At 37.3% G+C, this 14632-nt stretch overlaps 1 protein-coding gene across 1 annotated transcript in view; it reads right to left on the bottom strand.

The window, feature by feature from the left end:
• Positions 1-11442, bottom strand: part of LOC111082059 (DNA-directed RNA polymerase III subunit RPC1) — a 42590-nt gene extending 31148 nt beyond the window's left edge. Inside the window, exons 1-3 of the mRNA XM_041595400.1 lie at positions 11332-11442; positions 9422-11280; positions 9200-9345 (exon numbers count right to left, since the gene is read on the bottom strand). Of these exons, the coding sequence (XP_041451334.1) occupies positions 9200-9345; positions 9422-11280; positions 11332-11375 (2049 nt within the window). The 5' untranslated portion in view covers positions 11376-11442. The remainder of the gene's footprint in view (positions 1-9199; positions 9346-9421; positions 11281-11331) is intronic.
• Positions 11443-14632: the final 3190 nt, after the last annotated feature.

Below are 14632 nucleotides of genomic sequence, written 5' to 3'. Positions count from 1 at the left end.
AATCTGTCTATATAAAAATAGTTCTATCTAAATTTAATTTTACATGAGTGTAATCCGGTGAATTCGCCACTTCCCTCTAAACTTAATTATGATGGCTTAAACTCTGATCAAAATTGTGAAGCACCCTGCCGTAATTTGATAGATGTTTAATGTACATAATGTTATGTACAAGACCAGATCTCAGCATATCTATTAATTTATTAAGTTAGTTCTCTTTCGTAGTGACCAGACGTGTTTTTGTATTGCGCTCCGCATTTTCCTTTTATTTTGCTTAAACAGCCGGTGTTTTTATCTTTTTCCATCTTTAAATTAACTCTCCTACTAACTAAAATGAAAATCAATCTCTACCGCGGGTGCATGCCTAATAATTGTGTAAAAACACAACTTATTTGATTTATTTTGTGCGTCGGTTAGTCGTGTGTTTGTGTTGTTGCTTTTCGTAAGTACGCCCTCTCATTACATTTAGCCGTTCTTTGTCGTAGCTATTGCCGTCTATCACTCTCTCTCTAACACCTATTTCTCAATAACTGTTCTTTCTCTCTCGCTCTTGTAACTTTCTGTGCAGTAACGCTCTCACTTATTGGCTGTTGCTGCAACCACTCTCCTCTCTCATCTTATTTCTACCGATTTCGCTTTAAGCATTGCTCTAAGCATCTGCTCTGCACATTGGTCTGACTGCTATTTGTTTTGAACTTTTTATACCCGTACTCCAAAAGAGTTAAGGGGTATATTAGATTTGTGGTAAATGTGGATGTGTTTAACGCAGAGAAGGAATCGTTTCCGACCCTATAAAGTATATATATTCTTGATCAGCATCAATAGCCGAGTCGATATAGCCCTGTCCGTCCGTCCGTCTTGTTGAGCGCCTGGATCTTAAAGACTATAAGAGTTAAAGCAACCAAATTTGGTTTCCAGCCTCATGTGATATCACACTGCTACAAGTGTATTTCTTAATTTCTACCCACCACCTTCCACCCCCACAAAATACGAAAATTTAAAAAATATGATAAAACGAAAAACGCAGTATCGTAGAGAATAACCATATCCAGATTTCTGAGTCCGCATCAGATCGGATCATATTTATAGCCAGAATGAATAATTAATTTTCAGTTGCTTCCCCCCGCGTCCTTCAGCAGAGACCAGCTCATTCTCTTTCTCGCTCGCACACTCTGCTGCGTTCAGTGCGCGAGCGACCTCTAGCAGAGATGTAGAATCTAAGTGGTACATGTATAATCTACATGTTAGATGTAGAATATACTTTGTAGATGTAGATAACAGATGTAGAAAAAAACTGTAAAATGTAAAAAATTTTAAAATTCTACATAAATCATAAGTTCAAAAATTTATATACTGACTGAGTACGTGTATACAAGTAGAGTAGCGTCCCTAGAAGCGACTCACACGTTCCTTCTCGTTTCCTTAGGCTTCGTGTCATTAAATTATAATCTTTAATTATAATCTTATAGTTTCAGCACTAATTTAAAAACTTAATTTTAATTTTTAAGGCTGTAGCAGGCAGCACCTTGTCAACTTGCCTGTCGTAAAGGTTGATCGCGAGATTTGCTTTATGGTTCTTATTATCATTTCTGATCATAATAGCTAAGCAACCAATAGTATTTAGCATCTCGACATATTACTTTCCTTCTGAAACAAGCACAAACGCTTTTAGTTTTATCGTATCTTTAAAAATGTGCCTGCCACAGATTTTCGTCCTTTGTGGAGGCGGAAGGGAGCGGGGCGAAATTTTGAAATACACTTGTAGCAGTGGGATATCACATGAGTCTGGAAACCAAATTTGGTTGCCCTAGCTCTTATAGTCTCTGAGATCTAGGCGCTCATCGAGACAGACAGACAGACAGACAGACAGACAGACAGACAGACGGACAGACGGACAGACAGACATGGCTCTATCGACTCGGCTATTGATGCTGATCAAGAATATATATACTTTATGGGGTCGGAAAATTTTCCTTCTCTGCGTTACACACATCCACTTTTACCACAAATCTAATATACCCCTTAACTCTTTTTTGAGTACGGGTATAAAAAGACAACATCAGCTAAAGATAAAATGGGAAGACTTCAAGATCAAAGCAAGGTGTTCGGAAATACTCTACAAATTATTTCCCATAAAGGGTCAGCATTCACATCCGACGAATTCAAGCAGTACTGCGACATCGAAGACATTAATCATCACGCAATAGCGACAGGCCTACCATGGGCTAAAGGCTAAGTGGAGAGACTTAATACGACGATCATTGCAGTTTTGTCAAAACTCTCAATTGAAAATCCTGGCAAATGGTATTTGTTTGTTAGCAGCGTACAGCAAACTATCAATTCAACATTCTGTAGAAGCACATAATTGACGCCATTCGAGTTACTTACTGGCACAAAGATGCGCATAAAAGCAGACATCAAGATCAAAGAAATGATAGACGACGAGATGATATATATTTTCAACGAAAACCGAGATGATCTCCGAAAACAAGCCAAACAACATATTCTCCAGATGCAAAACGAGAACAGAAAGAGCTACAAGATATTTGATTAATATAATTCGTTGTTTCGTCTTTTTCGTCTTGATTTGTTGAGAGCGTCGTTTCTCGTGACCGTTGTATGAAGATGATCTAGTTATATCTATAGAAAGTATCCAAACAATGAATAAGTTCAAATCTTATTTGATGGAAAAATTCAGAATGACTGATTTATCAGATATTAAATATTTTATAGGAATACAAATTAACAGAGAAGATGGTCAATTACTTTTAAGTCAATCTGTCTATATAAAAATAGTTCTATCTAAATTTAATATACATGAGTGTAATCCGGTGAATTCGCCACTTCCCTCTAAACTTAATTATGATGGCTTAAACTCTGATCAAAATTGTGAAGCACCCTGCCGTAATTTGATAGATGTTTAATGTACATAATGTTATGTACAAGACCAGATCTCAGCATATCTATTAATTTATTAAGTTAGTTCTCTTTCGTAGTGACCAGACGTGTTTTTGTATTGCGCTCCGCATTTTCCTTTTATTTTGCTTAAACAGCCGGTGTTTTTATCTTTTTCCATCTTTAAATTAACTCTCCTACTAACTAAAATGAAAATCAATCTCTACCGCGGGTGCATGCCTAATAATTGTGTAAAAACACAACTTATTTGATTTATTTTGTGCGTCGGTTAGTCGTGTGTTTGTGTTGTTGCTTTTCGTAAGTACGCCCTCTCATTACATTTAGCCGTTCTTTGTCGTAGCTATTGCCGTCTATCACTCTCTCTCTAACACCTAACTCTCAATAACTGTTCTTTCTCTCTCGCTCTTGTAACTTTCTGTGCAGTAACGCTCTCACTTATTGGCTGTTGCTGCAACCACTCTCCTCTCTCATCTTATTTCTACCGATTTCGCTTTAAGCATTGCTCTAAGCATCTGCTCTGCACATTGGTCTGACTGCTATTTGTTTTGAACTTTTTATACCCGTACTCCAAAAGAGTTAAGGGGTATATTAGATTTGTGGTAAATGTGGATGTGTTTAACGCAGAGAAGGAATCGTTTCCGACCCTATAAAGTATATATATTCTTGATCAGCATCAATAGCCGAGTCGATATAGCCCTGTCCGTCCGTCCGTCTTGTTGAGCGCCTGGATCTTAAAGATTATAAGAGTTAAAGCAACCAAATTTGGTTTCCAGACTCATGTGATATCACACTGCTACAAGTGTATTTCTTAATTTCTACCCACCACCTTCCACCCCCACAAAATACGAAAATTTAAAAAATATGATAAAACGAAAAACGCAGTATCGTAGAGAATAACCATATCCAGATTTCTGAGTCCGCATCAGATCGGATCATATTTATAGCCAGAATGAATAATTAATTTTCAGTTGCTTCCCCCCGCGTCCTTCAGCAGAGACCAGCTCATTCTCTTTCTCGCTCGCACACTCTGCTGCGTTCAGTGCGCGAGCGACCTCTAGCAGAGATGTAGAATCTAAGTGGTACATGTATAATCTACATGTTAGATGTAGAATATACTTTGTAGATGTAGATAACAGATGTAGAAAAAAACTGTAAAATGTAAAAAATTTTAAAATTCTACATAAATCATAAGTTCAAAAATTTATATACTGACTGAGTACGTGTATACAAGTAGAGTAGCGTCCCTAGAAGCGACTCACACGTTCCTTCTCGTTTCCTTAGGCTTCGTGTCATTAAATTATAATCTTTAATTATAATCTTATAGTTTCAGCACTAATTTAAAAACTTAATTTTAATTTTTAAGGCTGTAGCAGGCAGCACCTTGTCAACTTGCCTGTCGTAAAGGTTGATCGCGAGATTTGCTTTATGGTTCTTATTATCATTTCTGATCATAATAGCTAAGCAACCAATAGTATTTAGCATCTCGACATATTACTTTCCTTCTGAAACAAGCACAAACGCTGTTCCGCTCTAGAGTGTTTTCCACGCCCCATGATACCGGCACTAAATGACCAAAAACAAAACTTAAAAGCTTGAAACCGTTCAATAAACTATTCAAGTATTGTTTAACAATGAAAGCCTTGCTAAAAATGAAGTAGATTTAATAATTTTCAAAACTTTCTGTAGCACTACTATTATTTTGACCGCATTAAACTGTAATGTAGATATTTAGCGAAAAATGTCGAAATTTATCGGAAAGAAAAGGGAAACGCTACTATAACTTTATATTCTATTGTTGAAGAAATAGAAAAAAAGGCAATATGTAAACCCAATAGTAGCACTACTATTAATTGACCGCAACTGTATCAACAAAATACATAATGTTATAAAGAAAATTTTACCACCTTTCAACGGATATTTGATTCGTGGTGATAAATTGGATACCTGAAGATATAGTGAATCAAAATTGAAGTGTTTTTTGCATTTTTACAGTTTCTGCAACTTAAGCCTTTTAGAAAAAATTGTTCGTATAGTACCGTTTTATTTTCAGAAATGAACTTTTTAAGCCACTAATAAATACAATTTTTCAAAGAATGCCAATGGTAATTGAATTCCCGCCATCGGCTTAAAGATAGCTAACATGAGTGTCTTTTGCTTTGCCATTCTGAAAAGCTTATAATGATTTGCCATTCTGAAAAGCTAATAAATTCAGCAATAAATTGGACCTGAAGACTTTGAAGCGTTCGCTTACCATCTAGGAAATAAAGCTTAATATGAACTACTGATTTTTTTTTAATTGACTTAAGAAAGTCCCGACGGTAACACTAGTCAACACGAGAATTAGGCTGTGGCCCAAAATAACTTTTTCTTATAAATTTCGGGGTTTAAAATTTTTAACGAATTATGGTTTTTTTTTATGGTGTAGTTTTTTTTTTAAGAATTTTTTAAAATTTGGTATTTTTTAATGTTTTTTTCATAGGTAGTGCTTCTATTTTTCACATTACTTAAGTATCTTATATCTGGTTGCATAGAACTTTGCAGTTCTGAAATGCTGACAAATGCAACTATAAATCAGAGCCAGACCTTTTGAATCTGCAGCTTAACGCCTGAAAGATATTAAGCTTTCAAATTCGAATTTAATCATTTTTTGCGGTATTTTTTTTCGAAATTTTGACTTTAAAAACTCGGAAAGAGTCGAAAAAAAATAATTCTTGCCCATCATTTTTAGTTTTAGATATACGCATTAATTAGGCGTCGTTTAAGGTATTGCTCATTAAAATTTATGGATAAGCCATTATGTCTGCAAGCCTGAGCATTTTTGATTTGGAGTAGTATCATTTTAAACAAGTGAGACAGCTATTAATAGCACTATCCGACACCATTTTTTCGCTGCTAACCAAACAAACTTTTTTTGATAGATTTCAGGCTTTAAACGCGCTTAATGATAATTTTTTTTTCAATGGCCGAACTTTTTTTTAAGTATTAAAAAAAAATGGTATCAACGTTCCGAACGGTAAAATGTGATCAGACTTCCTCCATAGCTTTTAAAGAACAATACCTTAAACGACGCCTAATTAATGCACCTATACACAAAAAATATAAGGATAAAGCAAAGTAGCACCAAAGTGTTCAGGTCTACTTTATAGATGCATTTATCAGCTTTTTAGAATGGAAAAGTTCCGTACAAGATATGGCGTATGTTGGCGTATTTGATATATTCTTCGTGTCACTGTTCGACGAGAAAGAGGTATTTGTTGCACAATTTGGCTCATTTCCACACCTTTCTCATCTAGGCACTTCAACATATCCATGCAGGTAGATTAAAAAAACTCTCCGTCCAATAAACATTTTTGAGCTTTGGCTCCGCTTTTAGAACTCAATTAAATGTTCCCAATTGGCAGTTGGGCCCGCAACCTTCCAAAAGGTATTTTTTGTTAAATTTTTTCATTTTTTAGGTTTGGTTAACGAATTTTAGCCCCAAAGTCTCTCCATAGATTTTAATAAACAACACCTTAAACGACGCCAAATTAATGCACTTATATACAAAAAAAATAGAGGATATAATTTTTTTTCGACTTTTCCTAAGTTTTTAAAGCCAAAAGTTCGTAAAAATACCGCACAAAAATCATCATTTTTGCATTTCAATGCTTCAGATTTCCCAGACGGTAAGCTGAAATCACAAAGTGTTTCGGCTTAACTTCTAGCTGTTTTAATTATCTTTTCAAAATAGCAAAGTTCTTTTTACAGCCAGACGTAAGATACTAGAGTTATGTGAAAAAAACAAGCGCTACCTCTGAAAAAAGCATTAAAAAAAATACCAGTTTTCAAAAATTCTTTAAAAAAAGTTCTGCATAGAAAAAAAAAATATCAAATCTTTAAGAAAAAGTTCGTTTTGTTCCTTGAGGAAAAATCGTGTTGACTAGTGTTATTCGTACGGTGCGTTAAATATTTGCTGTTTTGAATAAAAACATAATTTTTTTTAATATTAATATTGTGTAACATCTCCTTTGGCCTCTACAACACATTTACAACTCTTTGGCATAGATTTTAATAAATTCTGGCATTGTTCTTTTGAAATAGAGTCCCACATCCCACATCTCTTGCAGTTTTATTTTTAGGTCAGAAAGTGTTCTTTGAGGCTCATTTTTTAGGTTTCTTTTTATTATGCCCCATATACTCTCGATTGGGCTTAGGTCTGGGCTATTTGATGGCCAATCTTAGACCCCAATTTCCTTATACTGCAGCCATGATTTGGTTCTGCTGAAATGTATATTTACCACAGTCAGCCAGTTTTGGTATTGATGGCAGCAAACTTTCCTCTAATATGTTAACGTATTTTCCGCGTTAACTATCTCAATAAAGTGCAGTTGTCCTACCCCTTTGGCAGACATACAACCCCACACCATTATGCTTACAGGGAACTTAACTGTCCTTTTCAGGCAGTCTTTATGGTACGCTTCAGTTTTGTTACGGATGATTCTCCTTCGCGCATCACCGACACACACATCAAATTTAGATTCATCGCTAAATATGATGGTGTTCCATTGCCTTTGAGTCCAAGACATTCGTTTCCGAGACCATTGTAAACGCTTCTTCTTTTGACGAAGCGTAAGCAATGGTTTTTCCTTGGCCTAAGAGTAAGCTAAGCTATTGAGTATGTAACATATATAATCACTATACATACTTTATAGAACTTATATCCAATATCTCGCAACTGCAGGCGCGTCCATTCACGCTTCACACTTTTTCCGATTTTATCAGACCAATCGGAGGCTAAATTTCTCAAATTTTGTTGACGATCAGACCTCACAATTGTGGCCAGGGTTCTTTTGTCCCGAGATGTTATTGCCGATTTTCGGCCTCTATTTGCGATATTATTTTCAATATTGCCATTTTTCTTAAAATTGTTTACAATGCCTTGAACGGACGACTTAGCCAGATTTAATTGCTTGGCTATTTCACCAAAAGTGTTCCCCGATTTATAATAATCAATAACTAAACTTCCTCTTTCGTTGCAAATCGGCTTACCACGTGCCATCGTTGCTAAACTTTGACTAATTTGAAGCAATTACACATTTCTTACATTCTGCATTGTATGACTGATTCCAGATTATGACTAGATAGTGATTATGTTACGCTGTTTGCTTTTGTTTTGATCTTCTTTCAATTCTAAGCTAAGCTAACGCACCGTACGAATAATTAGTGGTCATATTTTCTTATCAGTTAAGCAAAGCATTCAAAGAAATGTTTGTTATTGTTGTTGTTGTTGAAGTACAACAAAACTTTTTATACCCGTACTCAAAAAAGAGTTAAGGGGTATATTAGATTTGTGGTAAAAGTGGATGTGTGCAACGCAGAGAAGGAACCGTTTCGACCCCATAAATTATATATATTTTTGATCAGCATCAATAGCCGAGTCGATATAGCCATGTCTGTCAGTCCGTCCGTCCGTCCGTCTTGTTGAGCGCCTGGATCTCAGAGACTATAAGAGTTAGGGTAACCAAATTTGGTTTCCAGACTCATGTGATATAACACTGCTACAAGTGTATTTCAAAATTTCGCCCCGCCCCTTCCGCCCAAACAAAGGACGAAAATCTGTGGCAGGCACAATTTTAAAGATACAATAAAACTAAAAACGCAGTATCGTAGAGAATGCCCATATCTACCAGATTGCCAAATCGGAATCAGATCGGATCATAATTATAGCCAGAATGAAGAAATTAATTTTATGTTGCTTCCCCTCCCCCTCCCGCCCACGACAACGCAACTCATTTTCCTTCTCGCTCTCACACTGCCGCGTTCAGTGCGCGAGCAACCCCTAGCGGAGGAGATGTAGAATATGAATGGAACATGTACAATCTACATGTTAGATGTAGAATAGACATTGTATATGTAGATGTAGATAGCAGATGCTATCGAAAAAAAATTTAAAATTTTTTTTACACTGTATATACTGACTGAGTACGGGTATAAGTAGAGTCGTGTCCCCAGAAACGACTCACACGTTCCTTCTCGTTTTTTTTTTGTGTGCCTGCGCAGTGGCTCTTCCCGTTAGATCTCGTGCCCATGGCTGCTTTAAAAGCTTTTTAATATCTACAGGTATGTATATTCTTTACAGAAAGTCAAATTAGTGTGTGCTTCAGCACACGAAATGAGATACTGATTCTATCTTAAATGTTTAACTAGAATTTCTACGGCTTTAGGTAATCCAGAGTTAAGTAATTGGTAAAAATACTGTTTAACAGGTTACAAAAAGTTAATGGGCACATTGTGTTAAAATACAAACCCTCGCCAATCGCCACATTGCCTTGGTAGCGTGAGCCTCACCAAAGTCCCTCAGTAGTAAGTAAAAGATGCATTGCTTTGTACCCGAGCCCATTGTTGCCTTATCCATTACACCACACATCAGCTCAGAATTTCGGATGTGAATCCCTAAAAGCAAAGCACAAAAAGTTGACTTTAGTTGTAAGTTCATTTGTGAGATGAGGTATAACAAAAAGTAACATACAAGAGTCATTGTTACATAGATCCATGTTTTTTGTATAGTTTCGGCCCTTGTTCACCATATTGAGGCGAATATGCGAGTCACTGTTTGGGCGAATGAGCAAACTGAATATTTGTTTTCCCGTCCAGAGTCGTCGTGGTTTAAGAAGAGCAGGAGTCGGTATCTGAATGTTCATGGTAGAGTCCTCGTTGGCTAAAAAGCATGCAGCTAACTGCATGGCTTCTTCTTTGGTGAGAAAAACCTCTTTTTGTGTAAGCAGATATCCACCGGTTATAAAGTCCTGCGTGGCCGCAATCAAAATCTCGCCATTTTTGGGCGTAACCAAGTTTGACTGATTGCCCATAAGAATTAACGCCTCGGCTCTGGCTTCCTCCGTCTGTGGCAAGTGGAGATTCATCTCATCACCGTCGAAGTCTGCGTTGTATGGTGTACAGGTGCACTCATTAAAGCGAAATGTTCGTTGCGGTTGTACTTTGGCACGATGACACATAATTGACATTTTGTGGAGCGATGGCTGGCGATTAAATAGAACGATATCGTTATCGCAAAGATGCCGCTCTACAATATCCCCACATTTAAGCTCCTGCGCAACCTTTTCACGATTGCCATATGCCAGGTACTTTTTGAAACTTGAGCCCCGCTGCTGAACGTAGTTGGCCCCAGGGTGCGTGCAAGGCCCATTGCGTACCAGTTGCTTCATGTGACGAATGTTTGCGAGATTTACACGTTCCGGGTATGTAAGAATCTTAGCCACACGCACTGGCACTCCAACCTGATTTATCATCAAGTTGGGGTCCGGCGAAATGACGGTACGGCCGCTGAAGTCTACACGTTTGCCAGATAGGTTGCATCGGAATCGTCCCTGTTTTCCTTTCAAACGCTGAACAATGCCCCGTGTAGTTTTCTTTGGTGCCATGTTTATTGGTATTCCACTGATCTCGCTATGGAAGTAAAGTGCCACATGCAGTTGCAAAAAGTCCCAGTCTTCATATATAAGCTCTATTTTTCCACCGGTAGCCATGTGACGCTGGATCACATCATTAATTAGCAAGATCTCGCTCTGTTTCATAGTCAAATCATCTTCTGTAGTGCCGGCCTTTACTTCTGATAATACCGATGGACGAATGCAGGCAGGAGGCACAAATACACGCGTCACAATTAGATGCTTTGGATGGGCACCGCGAGAGCACATTCCTAATAAGGCTACATCACTCTGTGGGATCTGTTCAAAAAGGTCTAGCACCATTAATGGAGTGAGCTCCTCAGCCGTGCTGTAATTGCTGAGCGTAAGATTAAGGTCGCGATTAAACTCTGTCGAGCGAAGCATTTCATCCATGTTGCTTGTAAAAAGAGAATCTACCTTGCGCCCTTTGTATGGATCATACAGAATTTTCAGAAGCCCGGGACCCTTCTTTACGCCACCATTCGCCGTTCCACAGTGTGGGCATTTTGTGACTTTCTTGGCTTTGGCCAACATCTGCGCATGCAAAGCCTTTTTTCCCAGATATGAGAAATTTGGGTTATGTAGTTTTTTCTCAAATAAGAGTCGGTCCTCTAACTTAAGCATCACTTGGGCACACGACTTGCATATCATCTGTAGAATATTAATTGTGGCACGGAAGTGGCCTATGTGGAAAACGGGGAGCGCTAAGTCTAGATAGCCAAAATGTCCGATGCACTCATTCAGACCATGACCACATGTTTCACATATAGCATCTTTTGTGCTAATGCCCATTCGGCGATCCAGAACGCCAGAAGGCACCGGTTGTCGCTGTCCCTGATATAGGTTTTTTGAAGTGATCCTCACCAGCGATTCCTGCTGAATCTCATCGGCGCCACTGATTCCAAACTGGACATGTGAACTGCGGAAACGGTGACTTTAACCATTAATAATGTAAGGTGGGGACACTTACATTTTTTTGTTCAACGCCGAGGCACGAAACTGTTCCTTGGGCATATTTTTTGGGAATAAAATATATTAGATAGGTGTGAATATATATTAATTGTAAAACTTAGGGCTGCACAACCATATCGATAGTATCGATATTTTCTAATTTAAGGATAGGTATGGATTTTTTTTTCGTCCGTCGATATATCGCTCAGACTAGTACTTAAGCCCAGTAATCTGACTAGCAAAATTTGTTGTTAACAACATGTGCCATATTTTTCGCTCAAGGAAGACTTGACCAGTTGTGTATGCTTTACGGTTATACATTTTTTGTTTGCTTAAGCCTAGTACTCACATCCAAAAACTGTTTGTTAGCAAACAAATGTCATATATTCTTCTAGCTGCCAGTGGTGTGACCAGAGGTGTGCACTGCATTCCGTACGGTTACACTGCTCAGACCGCTGCTTGGTTTTGTTTAAAGTTAAAAAATGCAATTATTCGGTTGGGGTAGCTCTTCCCCAGGCATATCCTGGGCTCCCCAATATTTTATTCGCAAGCTAATGTGTCTGACTATCAGCAGCAGCAGATGGCGACGCCTCCCGTGCCGACCACCATGAAGAAAAATATTTTTTAAACAATATTTTTTTTATATTCATGAAAATTAATGAAACTAATATATATCATAATATCCATATAATTGTCCTTCATATAATGCTGCATTTATTAGATTCTATTTGTCTTCATTATTAAAATATTTCATTCGGGATTTAAAAATTTGTGGAGTACTTTATTTTTTTTTATGGTGTAATTTTTTTTTAAGAATTTTTAAAATCTGTTATTTTTTTCATGGTATTTTTTCAGAGGTAGTCCTGCTTCTATTTTTCATAAAACTTAAGTATCTTATATCTGGTTGCATAGAACTTTGCACTTTTCTGAAAAGCTGACAAATATAGCTATAAATCCGATCCAGACCCTTTGCATCTGCAGCCTAACGCCTGAAAGATATTAAGCTTTCAAATTCAAATTTCATCATATGTTGCGGTATTTTTTTTTTCCAAATTTTGACTTTAAAAACTCGGGAAACGTGGAAAAAAAAGTTCTTAGCCAATATTTTTAGTTTTAGATAGACGCATTAATTAGGCGTCGTTTAAGGTATTGCTCATTAAAATCTATGGATATATGGTTAACTTGCAGCCGTTTGACCAAAACGACTCAAAACTAATTTTATCTGAAAAATACCGTTGCTGGTCCAATGCCAAAGGAACACGTTCACGTACCAAAAATCCAACCCCTTTTCGTTTGCTTTGTTTCCAAATTGGCAGTTGGGCCCGCAACTATCCAAAAAGTATTTTTTGTCTAATTTTTCACTCTTGAGGTTTGGTTAACGAATTTTAGCTCCACCGTTTATCCATAGATTTTAATGAACAATACCTTAAACGACGCCTAATTAATGCATCTATCTATAACTAAAAATGCACGCCAAGAATTGTTTTTTCTCTCGACTTTTCCCGAGTTTTTAAAGTCAAAATATCGGGAAAGAATACCGCAAAAAAATGATTAAATAGAAGCACTACCTCTGAAAAAAAACATTAAAAAAATACCAGATTTTAAAAAATTCTTTAAAAAAAACTACACCATAAAAAAAAACCATAATTCGTTAAAAAATTTTAAGCCCCGAAATCTATAAGAAAAAGTTATTTTGAGCCACAGCTAATTCTAGTGTTGACTATTGTAATTAAACATTGTTATAAATTTGCGAGAAAAAAAAAAGAACAATGTTTGAGATGCCAAGCTTTTTTGGCACCTATATATTTCCAAATGAATTAAAACAACTAGATTCGAAACGCCTGTTTAATTATACAGGCGGCTAGTGGAAGCCGATTGCTCGATACATTAATATTATAAAATCGACACTTAAATAGTCGCTGGACCGAACAATACCCCTCAACTCTTTTTGAGTACAGGTGTAAAAATATGAAAGGAAATCATGAAAAATAACGAAAAACTGCTGGCATAAAGAACAAAAAAGATTACACGTTTTAACATTAATCATCGTAATCAGAATCGCAATGCTTGCATTTGAAGAAGCTGCCATGAATATCAGAGCACTTTAAATGCTCTACATTCATTGCATTTAATGGAGTTTGTGGCGGTCCATTTCCTTAGCAGAAGGTGCATACAGATGATACAAAAGTCGTTATCATCGTCAGATGATAGAGCCTTGTAGCGCTTGCTGATGGCTTAGATGGAGTTTCTTTGGTGCCCTTAGTGGATGGTTTGGCTAGTGCTGCCACGTTGTTGCTGCCACGCTTTTTCTGGGAAGAACCAGATGCCTACATATTTTGTATCTTAGCGTCTGTTGAGCTTTTGAGCATTTTCAATGGATTTTCGGGAAAGGGCAAACAACTCAAGAGCGCAGAGACAGGTAGGCAATGATGTGCGTAAGAGATTAGTTCTGCTCTCTTTGCGTTGCCACGGGCCAGCGCTTAGCCGAACAGCATATTTCTTAGCTGCTTTTCCCTTTAAAGAAACACGGCATTCAGGAGAAGTAAGCACGGATCTTTCCATTGGCTTTCTACCACGATTCGAATGCTTCTGTGGTGTAGCCGTTTGCAGAGGACCAATTTCTTCCAAGGTGATAGGCAGCTTGTTGAAGATGCACAGTGGTCTAAATGTTATTTATTTGTACTACATTACCATTAACAATGATAGTATAGTTTCTCAACCAAAAACACGCATTAAGCATAGTATCCAGCACCGCGGAATCTAAAAATTCCTGTCAAACTTCATATAAAACGAGAAGGAACGTGTGAGTCGCTTCTGGGGACGCGACTCTACTTATACCCGTACTCAGTCAGTATATACATTTTTGAGCATATAATTATTTAGAATTAAAAAAAAAAAAAACATTTGACATTTTACATTTTTTTGCTACATCTGTTATCTACATCTACATATACTATGTATATTATACATCTAACATGTATATTATACATGTACCAAACATATTCTATATCTCCTCCGCTAGGGGTTGCTCGCGCACTGAACGCGGCAGAGTGTGCGAGCGAGAAGGAAAATGAGTTGTGTTGTCGTGGGCGGGAGGGGGAGGGGAAGCAACTGAAAATTAATTTCTTCATTTTGGCTATAATTATGATCCGATCTGATTCAGATTCGGCAGTCTGGTAGATATGGACATTCTCTACGATACTGCGTTTTTAGTTTTATCGTATCTTTAAAATTGTGCCTGCCACAGATTTTCGTCCTTTGTGGGGGCGGAAGGGGGCGGGGCGAAATTTTGAAATACACTTGTAGCAGTGGGATATCAC

The sequence above is a fragment of the Drosophila obscura genome, unplaced genomic scaffold, assembly GCF_018151105.1.
Source record: "Drosophila obscura isolate BZ-5 IFL unplaced genomic scaffold, ASM1815110v1 contig_58, whole genome shotgun sequence".
Lineage (NCBI taxonomy): Eukaryota > Metazoa > Arthropoda > Insecta > Diptera > Drosophilidae > Drosophila > Drosophila obscura.
This window is presented reverse-complemented; position numbering and strand designations above follow the sequence as displayed.